Below are 13,977 nucleotides of genomic sequence, written 5' to 3'. Positions count from 1 at the left end.
CACCTCAATTGAGAAGGTCAGAAAGGGTAAGGTATCCAGTTGATAGATTGACTTATAATGGGTTCATGAAGATGCATTATGCATACATGGTTTCTTATGTACAACATGTGGAACCTACTTGCTTTGAAGAAGCAATAGAGAGCAAAGAGTGGAGACAAGCAATGGATGAAGAGATGAATGCACTAAGAAAAACAAGACTTGGGATTTGGTGAAACTACCTTATAGCAAGAAATCCATTGGATGAATGGGTTTACAAGGTCAAATGTAAGTCGGATGGTTCTCTTGAAAGGTATAAAGTAAGGCTAGTTGCAAAAGGATATGCACAAACTTATGGTTTGGACTATGAAGAAACATTCAGTCCAGTAGCTAAAATGACGACAGTAAGATCAATATGGATCAGCCATGGTAAGCTGGAGCAGTAAGAAGCAACCTACAGTTCCTTTATCAAGCACTGAAGCAGAATATAGAGGCATTGCATTGGCAACATGTGAGCAGACATGGCTGAGATTGATCCTATATGACATGGGGATAGAGATTGATGGTGGAGTTATTATATATTGTGACAATGTTAGTAGCATTATGTTGGCAAAGAACCCAGTCTACCATGCAAGGACAAAACACATAGAAGTGAACTATCATTTCATTAGAGAAAAAGTCATTGATAGAGAGATTGACTTGGTCCATGTGAAGACCAATGACCAAGTTACCGATATCTTTACCAAAGCATTAGGTAAAGATAAGTTTGAGTACTTCAGGAGTACACTTGGAGTCTTATGTGTGCAAGCTCATTCTGAGCTTGAGGGGGAGTGTTGAGAAATAAGCCAAAGTCTAAGGCATAGTCCAAGCCTTATCATATTGTTATATGTAAAGTGTCCTTAAGTTTGGGGTATCTATCTTTTGAGGATACCATTTTAGTGTGTGGACTGTTGAAGATAGGATTGGAGAATAATGGAGGTGAAGTTGACTTGAGCTCCAAAAACTGTGCTTGTTCCATCCTTGTCTTCCTCTACTTGCAATTTTATCAATAGACATTGTTGTACCCTCTTTCATACATAAATCCATAAGATTTTTCAGCCAATACACTTTGCTTGCAACACTCTTTTGTGCATACAGTTCTTCCAGTCGAGCCAATAGAGCATATGCAGAATCCAAACCTTCAATGTTAAACAACAAGGCATCAAGAATTGATAACTCGATGGTTGAGCGTGCAAGCTCATTTAACTCATCCCAATCTTCTTGTTCCATGTCCGCGGGCTTTGCTCTTTTGGTTTTAATCGGCTTTGCCTCCTTTTGCAACAGGATATTGTAGCACTATTTTTGCCAAACTGCAAAGTTATATGCTCCTTCAAGCTTCATTATGTGCATGAGATTACTACTGTCACTGCTACCAACCATGATTTTCAGTCCAAATGTGACCAAAAAATCAGCAAATGCAGGCCCAAACTATCACCCAAGTGACCAAGGTACAAACAAGTACCAACCAGCAATAAATGACCTCGTACAAGCACAGATTTCAGATCTGTAATTAAATTTTCAGAAGCACTAAACCATGTGCTACAGCATTCTACAATTGATTACAGCTGTTCCAAGGGCATATGCATCACATTATATGAGAAATCCCAAATTTTAGCTGCAATTTCTGTTGACATGTACCCACAGGCATAAAATTTGACACGCACGGCCAAAAGCCCCAAAAATTTTGTGCTCAAAGCATCAACCACACATCTGCATTTTCTCTGTCATGCATAGAACAAGCCAATTTTGCCAAGATAGAGTAATTTCAGCAAAACCCCCAAATTTTCTAAGTGTTCGATGTTCAACTTACATGGAATCGAACCTGCATGTACATAAAAGGACCAAATGGTGCACAAATTTTTCCCAAACTGCAAAAGCCCCAAATTGCATGTGGTCCAATGTGCATCAATGTCGAGAAATTGGGTAAATTTAAGCCCAATTTGTGCATGTACATGAAAAACCCCAACTGTCGGAGGCAAAATGTCACAAATTCCTGCAATTTCTGAGACAGACATCACTGTTGCATCTTGCTCGCACAAATCCGGACAGATCCCCAAATTTTCCAAGTCCTGTGTGCACTAATTTCAGTGAAATTGAAAGAATTTCACTAAAATTAAAAAATTCCTAGGCAAATGTGCACCGACTTTGCAATTTTTGAGTCAGATTGTCCAGTTCTACGTTAAGATCCCCAAATTCAGAAAAAGACCCAAATTTCCGGGCTTGGATTGCACGAAAATTTGAAGGTGTGCCTCCACGCGTGAACCTTTGGTAGGGGAACTTCAAGGAAAATGAATTTTGAAGGGAAAAAAAAAGTTGAACAACGGGTCAATGGACCCGCCGTGCGGGTTGCCGCCTGGTACCTATTGTCCCCTCATGTGTGGAGGCCCGTCACGCGTGGAGGTCGTCAGTGCGTGTGCAGCTCATCAGCTGTTGAGCTCAACACCCTGTCCCCGTTGCTCGCTCATAACCCACTAGTCCCATCGCACACTCTCCTCGCTAGAGCCTGGCCCTATCACGCACTCTCCACACTAGGGGCCACGCGCACACTCTCCACGCTGGAGCCTTCTGCAGCTCATGACTTATTGTCTGTGACAAAATGCCGCCTAATTCAAGCTACAACTCCTTTCAGTCGCCTGTCCGACTAGCAATACCTCAACTGCCTGACAACTAACTACTACATGACAGCTTGTCAGGTCAGAAAACGACCTCACGACCTACTCGCCTGTCCTGCTCGAACTCCAAGAGGTACAAATGCCTCAACCGCAGCTCTAATACCAGTTTGTAGTGACCGCGAGGCACGAAGATCGAGACAGTACGTGTTCGTTACATGCGGAGAGACAAAGAGAATGAGAGAGAGCAAAGCAAAGAGTATGCACAATTTCAAGTACAATGACGAGTGTACCACTTTAAGTTTTTAGATAGATATATATGTGTAAGTACAAGTGCTAAGGGTGTGTTCACACCCAAGCACATTTAAAGGCACGAGGACCTTTATTCCCAACAACATCTACAAGCTATTGAGACAGAGCAACGCAGTAAATGACTAATTTTCTTTAGTTCTTCGTGGGAGATTCTAAAGGAAAGAAGCACAGTACATCAATGGGATTGGTGTCCAATGTTGTTAATGATCAGCCCAATGATGATGCTATTGAGTTGGGCAAAGCATGGGGCAAAATTAGGGATCAATATACATTGAATTTTTTTATAATGGTGCACGAGTCAACTTCATCTCTATTGACATGGCAATCTGTCTAGGCATCAGAGAGGATGAGATGGGACCCATGAGGAAAGTTGAAATGGCATGTAAAGGCCATGCAAAGCTCATCACAGAACTCATTGGAAAGCTTAGGCTGCATATACAAGGATATGTGGACAACGAAGAGTTCTTTATTGCTCCACTTGAGGATTGTAATGTATTGCTTAGTATGCCATGGTGTCACCGTATGCATGTAGTGATTGATTCTCATAACAAAAAGATCATTATTCAGCATAAGGGAAAGATACTCATACTTGATGTAAAGTTGAAAGGTGAATCTATCCCTATTGTATCTGCAACTGCCGGAACATGCCTAATTTAGAAAAGGATCACATGTCATTTCTAAAAATGTATACTGATTGCTTCTCTCGGTCACTTCCAGGGCAGCTACCACTTGAAAGGCCGAAAGATCATGGCATAGATTTTGTCCTTGGACGTAGCCCACCTAATAAGCCACCCTACAAAGTCAATGCAGCCCAACCGGAGGAGATTATGAGTCAGGTGAATGAGCTGTTAGAAAAAGAGCTGATTCAGCCCAGCTCGTCTCCTTTTTGTTCTCCAGTGCTTTTGGTGCAGAAAAAAGGATAGTTCATGGCATATGTGCATTGATTATCATGCTCCGAACAAGATCACGATAAAGAATCACTTTCTGATTCCTCGGATCGATGATGTTATAGATAGATTCCAAGGGGCAACCATATTCAGCCGTATAGATTTGAAAAATGAGTTTCATCAGATACACATTAGACCGAAAGATGTGCCTAAGACAACTTTCACGACATCTTTTGGATTGTATGAGTTTCTTGTTATGCCTTTTAGACTTACAAATGCTCATGCCACTTTTAAGCAAATGATGGATCGTATCTTCAAGCAACATAGAGGATTTATGGGCACTTACTTTGATGACATGATTGTCTATTCAAAGGACAAGGCACAGCATAGAAGACACTTGGACATTGTGTTCAATGAAGTGTGTGAGCATAGGCTGGTTATCAATGACAAGAAAAGTGAATTCTTCTTGCATGAAACCCACTTTTTGGGCATATTGTATCAACTGATGGTATTCGTATGGATCCGGCAAAGATTGAGACAATACAATCATGGCCACCTTTGAGGAATGTGCATGAGATCTGCAACTTCTTGGTTTTATGTTCTCACTACATGAAGTATGCCCGTAAGTTTGCTGAAATTGCATCTCCATTGCATGCCTTGCAAAAGAAAGATGTGCTATTTAGATAGACAGCAATGGAAATTTCAACATTTGAAAAGTTAAAGAAAAAGATGACTTCAAATCATGTGCTTTTGTTGCCCGATCTAAGGAAGTCATTCATAGTTCAATGTGATGCATGTGATAACAGCATTGGGGTAGCTCTAATGCATGACGGCCAAGTTGTGGCTTATGAAAGCTGAATTCTCCACAATGCAGAAAAGAATTTGCAGGTCATAAGAAAAAGCTCTTGGTTGTAATTCATGCACTATCTATGTGAAAACATTATTTGTTGGGGGCTGATTTTATACCGTATACAAACAACCAAACTTTGAGGTTCTTTCTGACACAAACAAAATTGTCAGAGAAGCATATGAGATGGGTAAATTTTCTCTCTAATTTTCACTTTCAAATTTGTACAAATTGATAGTAAAAAGAATGTTGTGGCTGATGCACTGTCACTTAATCCACAAATTTCAGCCGTCAACATGGTTTACCACACTGAGTTGAATACCATGAAAAAGCAATATGTTGCTAATTCGAACCTTGCTAATGTAAATGATCAGCTTTGCAATGGCCAAAGGCATGAACACTTTGTGCTAAGAGATGGATTTCTGATGATGCATAGACGATTGTGTGTAACAAAGCAATTAAGGCCCAAAGTTATCATTGAAAGTCATGCTCCTCCATATGCAAGACACAAAGGTATTGATACCTCGATCAAGGCAGTGGAGCATTTCTTTTATTGGCCAACTTTGATGCATGATGTAGAACAGTTTGTTCATGTATGCATCGTTTGTCAGAAGGCAAAGCATGATGAGCAAAAGATCTCGGGTTTATTGCAGTCCTTGCCTATTCTAGATAGACCTTGGCAAAGCATTGCAATGGACTTTATGTTTGAGCTTCCTAAGACACCTACACGGAATGATGGGATATGGACTATCATTCGCGGGTTTAGCAAACAAGCCCATTTTATTCTAGTGAGGAAGAAAATAAAGACTGATCATATGGCACAATTGTTTTTGCACCACATCTTTAAGTATCATGGTATGCCAGAGTCAATCAATAGTGATCGAGACCCTCGGATGACTAGTTTTTTTTAGAAGGGGCTGTTTGAGAATATTTTGAGGTGCTATGTCTCAGACCACAAGATACAATGGGAGTAGTATTTGCCCTTGGTTGAGTTTGGTTACAACAACACAATGCATAGTTCCATGGGCAAAGCTCCATTTGAGGTGGTTGAGGGTGGCAAGAAGGTATCACCTATTCTGCAAACTAAAGATAAGATCTTTGAGGCTGATCGTTATGTGAAAAACTTGGATGTAGCCTGTGCAAAGATAAAGTATACACTTTAGAGATCGCAAGGAAAGCAAAAGAGAACAACTGATCGCCACAGACGTGCTTTGCAGTTTGCAAAGGGTGATTATGTATTGTTGTGTTTTAAAAAGACAAGGCTGAAAAAGATGAAAGGAAGAGAAAGATTGCATTCGAACTTGAGTATGAGATACTATGGGCCCTTCCAAATGTTGAAGAAGATCATTGATGTGGCATATCGGTTGAAATTACCTCCACATTTGCAAATACACAATGTCTTTCATATCAGCTGATTGATATAGCCTGATGCTCAAGGGGAAGGTAGCACTTCTACTCCTCCAATTATGAACGACTCTCATATATAGTGGACCTTGGATGTATTCAGCATGCATCCAAGGTACTATGCTGACAGTCTGTTTGCTATGAGGTCACTACTTAGTGTACTAGTCACTATCAGATGTATGTAGATGAGTATAAGTTTCACCTAGGCACTACAACTTTACTTTTGCATCAGCTTATGATCGATTTGATATGAATTTTCCCTCAATTTTGAGATAAAAATTCTAATCGATTTCAGCTTGGTTTTTTATCAGCTTGAAAAGATGATAAAGAGGGTAGAGGTAAAGAGGTCAAGTATAGTACGGGGGAGTTTCGGAAACAAGGAAAACGGAAACGGGAAAAACCGGAGTTTCGGAGTTTCGGCCAAATTTTGGAAACAGGGAAACGAGGTTTCGGATTGTACACTAAAAAAAATGTAGTATTATGTGGATATGTAAATATATCAATGCCTACAATAATATGTACCCAAATTTTATAAAACTTTTAAGTCCATGTTATATGATTGAAATCATGATTCATTACACATGTCACGACTCACGAGTGAAGATTGAAGGGTTAAGACTCAATAATTGAAACTTAAGACAGCTTAATACAATTAAGACTCAATTTTCAAAACTGAAGGCAATAAATAAATTATAATTTATGACTCCTAAATCATCTATGATCTATAGAGCAGTGAAGACTGGCATCAAGAACAATGGAGACTGACATCAAGAACGATGGAACAAGAATCAAGATGCATAATAAGTGAAATCAAGATACTATGATACATGTAACTATGTTATGTGAATAATCAATTAAAACTCCAGCGTCTAGTGAGCACTGAGCATTGTGTACTAGTCTCTAGACTCTAGTAACTACTAAGTAATAAGCATCAACATCAATGAACAACTGGCAACTGTAGTCTAGACAACAAGGCCCGATGTCTTTGTTGGGAACGCATGCTAAGTGGTCTTTCACGCGAGTTACACTTCTTGATTTCTCCAATCCACAATAGTTGCACCGCCGGAGCTCTTCTATCCCTTTATTGGAGTGACGTCTCTCCAATATGGATCCAACGCCTATGATTAGCCTTTAGGTAATGGGGGGAAGAAGAAGAAGAAGAGGAGAAAGAGGAAGAGGAAGAGGAAGAGGAAGAGAAAGAGGAAGGAAAAGAAGAAGAGTAGGAAGAGGAAGAAATAAAGGCTAATGAGGGGAAGAAGAGGAAAAGGAAGAGGAAGAAGAAACAGAAGAGAAGGATGAGAATAAGGATGAGGAAGAGAAAGACGAAGACGAAGACGAAGAAGATGAAAACGAAGAACACGAGGAAGAGGAAGAAGAGAAAGTAGTAAAGGCTAATGGGGGCAAGAAGAAAAAGAAGAACAAGAAGAAGAGGAAGAGGGAGGAAGAGGAAGAGGAAGACGAGGAGGAGGAGGAGGTGGTGGTGGCGACGGCCGCGGCAGGAGCTGGAGTGCCTCGAAACGGACCGCAGGATGCCGAAACGCCGGCCTACCGTTTCCGTTTCTACAACCAGTAGACATTGTGTTTTTCTGTCGACAGGAATTCGCTTTGCTCCTTCCACTTCTGCCTACATCCTATAAGATCCTCTATAGGTGCAACTGCCCTCTATGGTCAAGGACAACGTTGTTTTCTTCTCTCCTTCTATGGAGGTTGTTGCCCATCCAAATAGTTGAGCTTCAAAGTTTGTGTAATTTTGTGCGTAAATTAAACTAATTCATGCTAAATGAACCTCAATTTCAAAGTTCCATTTAATTTGTTGAATTTTGATGTTACCAAAGTTTTGGGCTAGAACTATTAGAATTGAGAAATAATTAACTAAATAATTAAATTTTAATTCTCAAATCCCATTCTTGAGCTACAAAGCAAGTCAAATGCAAGAAAAGCAAGAGAAACACAAAGGTAGTGGCTGCCACCGAGTAGATCATTGCCTCCCATTGATAGTTGTGCCTTCCCTAGAACTCATTGTAAGTGCTGTTTTTACTGCTGACGAAGTTGTTCTAAGCTAGCAATGGTTATTGCTTGCCAAGCAATTAGAATTTGTAGGCAAGAAAAGGCAATTTCTAGGCGTATGGTGAAACCAGCCTTCCTTCTCAAAGAGGGTGGTAATGGCCTGAATACTCGAGAATTACAGCAAGCATAAAATTCAAGTAAACTAAAAATGCAAATGTTACCACTTAACCTTGGAAATGGATAGCTGGTTGGCCCCAAAACTGAAGCCCCTTGCAATATCTCTTTATCTTAAATTGCAATTTGGATGGAATACAATGAAATTCCCTCAATCTCCTTCCCTCTCCGATTGCCTCTTGTTGCCATAAATGACCAACAAGCCTTCAAACCAATTTGCCCCTTGGTTTGCTCAAGGTATGGCCTACAATGGTGCTTCTTAGATGACAAATCAGCCCCAAATGTTCCCTATTGAATGGCCACTTGAATCTTCTGAAATTGCCCCAATTTTAGTGACTGAATTTCAAGTCTATAAACCCTAAATTCCCAAGCATGTTTCCCGAAGTGGCCATCAAACCCTAATTTCTGTTGTAAATTAAAGTTTACAGCAGAGATTAGTCTAAATCTCCACCTTCGATGGCTGATTTTGCTGGAAATTGCTGAGGAAAGATGAGAATAGGCCGGAGGATGAGAGAGAATGCTAAGGAGAGAGAAAATTCAGACTTCCATTGCAAGAAAGCAGACAAAATCAACTACTGACCTATCTACACAACCATGAAAGCTTCCTTCACTGATCGAACAACCCGAATATGATGTTACTTGGCTGAAACAGTCCTCAAACTGCTGTCACATACTGTTGTACTCTCTTCTAAGCTTGTCACCAGCTCCTATAGCATCTCTTGCTAGCTGGAAATGGCCAGTTGACGGTTGTAGCAACAATGGCAGCCTCTCTTTCTCTCTCTCTCTCTCTCTCTCTCGCTCTCTCTCTCTCTCTCTCTCTCTCTCTCTCTCTCTCTCCACCTCAAAAAAAATTTTCCAACTTGCATGGGCAAGTTTTGCCAAGTGACAACCTGCCAAAAACATTTCCAACATTATCAAGCTTTATTAAATTAATGTTCAAAATATTAATCTTGAAAATTACTTTAATAACTATTTATGACTCACAAAAATAATCTCATTGGCCAACTACAAAATTAGCTAGGCCAATTTATCACCCAAGTAATCCATAGCACTCATTAGCTCAAAACTGGAATTAATTAATTAATTAATGCTAATTCTCTTGTCACCATTGGCACTATTGGCTAATTAAATGTTGTAGGCCGAGTTCTCACACCAAGTACCACCCAGTATATGTTGGGACAACTTGTTACATTTGCAAGGCTAGGTGTTGCAATTCTAAAATTACCCCTATAGATTTGAAGCTTTTTGAATTCTTTTGCAGTGATCTATATTTCTCCTATTGTGTCTCTTGGCATTCAAGAGAGATCTATAATGACAAATCTTGTCAAAGGGTTCTCTTCTACACTGAGCATGAAGATGTGGACAAGATTGTAATCTTCTATGCAAGGGCCAAAGCATCAGGTGAGTAATAAGTGATGATCGTCTAGTTCTAGGAGTATAGTGGGAGAATCTGGTAAGATCTTATGCTCGAACAAATCGGTCTCCTTGTGCCTTTGTGGATCATAGTAGATATTTTCAGATCTAGTGTTCGTCACTTGACTAGTGAGAGCAACACTTGAGCATTACAAATCAAGCATGCAATTGTAATATATATTGAATTGGCTAGTTGAGGGCTGATTTCAGAGATCCATATATTAGGGTTATCCAAGCAATCACACAACCGATTCAACAAAGATAAAGAAATACCGCAAGGAGCACCAATATTTGGGACAAATCTTTCTCTATGTTCAAGTAATAGCTCCATTGTTCTATTTGTTTTTATATTGCTTTTTACTTTTTAAGATCAAGTTCTTACAAGTCAAAAAACACTTCGCTTGGTTTACAATAAACCAGTTTCATGGTTCTATTGTCTAAAAATCACTATCATTAACTTCTTTAAGGGGGTGGATCCAAGGTTGCTCTAGTGCAAGCACTAAAGTCGTAAAGTTCAACAATTGTTTTAAAAAACTTCAACAAATAATGTCACACAAGGAATGGAGCATGTATTTTCTTAAGAACTAAGATCTATTGGACAAGATATATCTCAATATGCAGATGATATACAAGAGGGATGGCAGCTTGGTCCTCCAACACATATAGATCAAATGAAATGATATTGCTTCAAAGTTTAGGGAGCCTAAGGGAATTGAGAAAATGATGATGCTTTAATCAAGGCACAACTGATCAATGAAATTGAAACATTTACTCAATTCTCTAGCGCAATGGAAACTTTTGCCCAATTTACGAAGAGTCTTAAGTTTGCTGTATTGTTAGATTCCTTAAGCTGACAAAGGGAAAGCAAAATAATACACCGATTCGAGAACCTAAAGTGGATGGGAAACAGCCCATGGGTTACCAATCTATTGTTGGACAACGCACAGTAGTCCCATCAATGTGAAGTGTTCCAATTCAAAAATCTACTTTTGCTTTGGGTGTCGAAGTTAATGGACAAGATAACAATTTTCAATGAGTACAAGTACCACAATCAATTCAGCCACCATTTGAGCATCCTAATTATCTAGAAGGCAGCTCTGTGTTTCGAGCTATGGCAGCCAATGTTCAAGCTAGCAAAGGACCTAGTGGTCCTAAGCAAATAGGGTTGTGAGGGAATGCGCTTTCTAATATGCAAAATAATCCACCCAAGGACATGTAGGCAAATGTCGACATTCAACTAAGTTTTCAAGTTGTTGTCAAGCATCTAGCACTACATATCAGCCTAGATTTTTGTAGCCGCCTATCTATGACAATCTCACTCCAAAGGAATCAGCAAAGGTTTATAAATAAGAAGGACAATCAACGAAGTTTGAGACCTTCAATGTTGTGCAAGATACGATGAAGCCTTCAACCTTTATTCGTCAATTACAATTGGAAATTACACTGGTGGTCCAAGGTGCACAAGGTATCTATTTTCCTCAAAGGGAATGCACAACAATTGTCTAATCTGTTGGTTTGAGAAAAGTCACCAAAAGATTGGATACAATTCAAGCAAGCATGTAGCTCACTACATCTTTGAGGTGGAAGTAAAGACAAGGAATCGATTGAGGGCAACAAGTTGCAAGGACTTGGAAGAATACAAACAAAAGGTTTTGGGAGGCTTTGCTACCTAATAATTCACGCAAAGAGGTCACCATAGGGGAAGACATGGTATGTGCAAGATGAAGATTTATGGACTTTTGATTAGTTGGTTGATGGTCAGCATCATAAGCCTTATACTTTCAAAGATGGTTTTCTGATGACGCATGGTTGCTTATGTTTAACAAAGCAATTAAGGTCAAAAGTGAAGATTGGAAGCCATGCAGAGAGGTTGCCATAGAGGACATACTATGGTTTTTTTTTTTTTGGAGACAAAAAGCTTCAAATGTGGTGGCCACATAGAGAGGTCCTACAGCTAGGACATAAACATATGGTTCAAAACATGTTAACAGTAAAATAATAGGACATTTATTTAGTATCACCTAATACTCTGCCAAGAATGTACACTTGTTTGTAGAAGGCATGCTGAGAGTCTTGAGTTTATTTTAATGATACTCCACAACCTTTCGATAATCCTGGCCTGGAGAACTCAAAAAAGCACGAACCTGTTTGCTAACCTTCACAATCAACTGACTCTCATTCGGTGTGACTGTGAGTCGAATACGCAGTGGATACACTTCCACTGCTAAGCGATCATCCTGAACAGAAACGGTGTTTATGACTTTCCTAGGCAAGACAGGACCTCCCCCATACCTGCATATAAAAATCTCCATTCAGCAGAAGAATAGATATGCCGCAATCTTCACATTGTTTTAACATCTAGTCTCACAGTTTTAACAGCCAGTTCATGGATTTAATAACTCTAAAATATCAACCGCACCACTTATGAAATGCCGTCCAAACTTGCTCTGGCAAAAGAACATAATCATGGTTCTCAAGTAGAGTATCCCGCAGTTCAAGGTCATCTTCTCGCTTCAAATTTATTACTAAATCAGAATTATCTATACTAGATGGCCGCCTGGGAGCTGCTACAACTTCATCTGATGGATTGGAACGATACACTGGCCCTGGTTCTGAACCATTATTGCTTGGGACTTCCTGGCCTACATAATCTGACCACTGTTTCCACCACCTGCAAGGTAGCAAAATAAATTCTGAAAGATCAGCAGCATCACCCTGATCCTAAAGAAAAACGCCTGTAGAACTGCAGAGTGGAAAAAAACTCTTCAGAGGTCCACACAAAGAGATCAACCTGTCATATTACCTGACAGTCACAAGGTAGAACTTGTCACCCTCCTTCACTTGGGCTGCAGCTTCCTCGAGGATGCCCATGATAGCAATCTTTTCTTCAGCTGCTGAGGCTGGATACTTCACATTTCCAGAACTGACAGACAAGTCTCCTTCTGGAACAGTCATCTCGTGATCTTTGGGACCACAAAACTGACCTTGTGACGAATGTTCACAAAATAATATTCACATTGGCTACAGCCTGCAGTTTCAACAGAGATAAAATCAACACCTTCCTGCAGCCAAACCTTCTGTACCAGTATGCTCTCTCAAGATGAACACAGAGAAACAGAAGCTTTGAAGAAGTCTCTTGTGGTTTGCCATAAGTAAAATTCAAGTCCCAATACTAATCAAAACACTCAACGTAGCCAGCTTCACAGAAAGGTTGCAACTGTAAACTCAGGCATTTTAGTCCATCAAGAAAACTGCATCACGTAATAGGGCCATCTGTATGATCTCCTGTTATTGCACCCCCCCCCCCAACCAAACACCGTGTATCAGCCAATGTTCAAGGCATTGTTAACCTGAACTAGTGCATGGCGCATGAACCTGTATTCGCATGTGGGATGCCTCTTTTCTTGTCCTTCTCGAAGTAGATCTATTAACTGTGAACATTCTTCATCGACAGTGGCAGTAGGAATACTACAGTACCATGACATGATTTTGCCCCATGTCGATGACCTTTATCCATGCGTGGTAAAGGCACGAAGGGGGCCCATCGTTCCATTCTGAAAACCTTCACGGTCCATTTCCTCGGCATGGAACCGGAGGGCTATTCGACCTGTTGATCTGTACGGATCTTCTGGCTAGGGCTTTGTATGTTCTGCGTTTGTCAAATTTCGACATTGAAGGTGCCATTTGTACGATCCAAAGAAGGCGAGGAGGCAGAAAAGGAACGAACCTGATGGTCGACGATGGCCAGCATCAAACGGTGACCTGAGGAGGAGGATCCTGTTGTGCGAAGGAGAAGCCCTCAGAGCCTTCTGGTTCTTCGTTGCGGGTGCAGGTGCGATGGTGCGAAAATTGTCGTCGAGGGAAAGGATCGACAGAGGTCCAGGAAGGCAGGAAAATAGAGGAGGCCACAGGTATGGCTTTTATTATTTATTGCAAACGTAGCCCAGTGAGCCTTTTCTACGATGAGAAAGGGAGGAGAAAAATAAGCTTGTTTTTCTCTTCCAATCAAATCAAACCTTTCAAGGCCAACAAAGAGATCTCAATGCAAAGCACTACTCCTTGTGTGCTACCTTAGCCATGCATCTAATAAGGAGAAGAGTGAAGAAAGAGTACAACATCATTGTCTCACGATGTGCAATGTGAGAAAAGCTTTATGTGCACCATTCATAATAGCCACTGTTCTGACAAAGTTGGCCTAAGCTGAGGCACCTATAATGCAGGATGAATATGTTAGTTGGTCAAATGTGCACCTATAAGTTACCCATCTATGCTTCAGCTGTGCCAATTTTGTGAAGCCCCCAAATGATAT

The 13,977-nt window shown here is 40.3% G+C and overlaps 1 protein-coding gene across 4 annotated transcripts in view; it reads right to left on the bottom strand.

Moving 5' to 3' along the window:
• The window catches only part of LOC148010996 (ubiquitin carboxyl-terminal hydrolase 9-like), a 38,669-nt gene extending 25,057 nt beyond the window's left edge, over positions 1 to 13,612 (bottom strand). Inside the window, exons 1-6 of one of the 4 annotated variants that reach the window (XM_087671625.1) lie at positions 13,396 to 13,612; positions 13,044 to 13,317; positions 12,859 to 12,953; positions 12,472 to 12,696; positions 12,088 to 12,339; positions 11,813 to 11,960 (exon numbers count right to left, since the gene is read on the bottom strand). In XM_087671625.1, coding sequence (XP_087527751.1) covers positions 11,813 to 11,960; positions 12,088 to 12,339; positions 12,472 to 12,623 — 552 coding nt within the window. In that variant the 5' untranslated portion in view covers positions 12,624 to 12,696; positions 12,859 to 12,953; positions 13,044 to 13,317; positions 13,396 to 13,612. Of the gene's footprint in view, positions 1 to 11,812; positions 11,961 to 12,087; positions 12,340 to 12,471; positions 12,954 to 13,043; positions 13,318 to 13,395 lie in introns of all 4 variants that reach the window. The other 3 variants (XM_087671624.1, XM_087671627.1, XM_087671626.1) reach the window with 3 other exon arrangements.
• Between the last annotated feature and the right edge of the window lie 365 nt (positions 13,613 to 13,977).

This window comes from Lygodium microphyllum, chromosome 29 (assembly GCF_053477565.2).
Source record: "Lygodium microphyllum isolate KBCC chromosome 29, Lygodium_microphyllum_v1.1.10, whole genome shotgun sequence".
Classification (NCBI taxonomy): Eukaryota; Viridiplantae; Streptophyta; class Polypodiopsida; order Schizaeales; family Lygodiaceae; genus Lygodium; species Lygodium microphyllum.
This window is presented reverse-complemented; position numbering and strand designations above follow the sequence as displayed.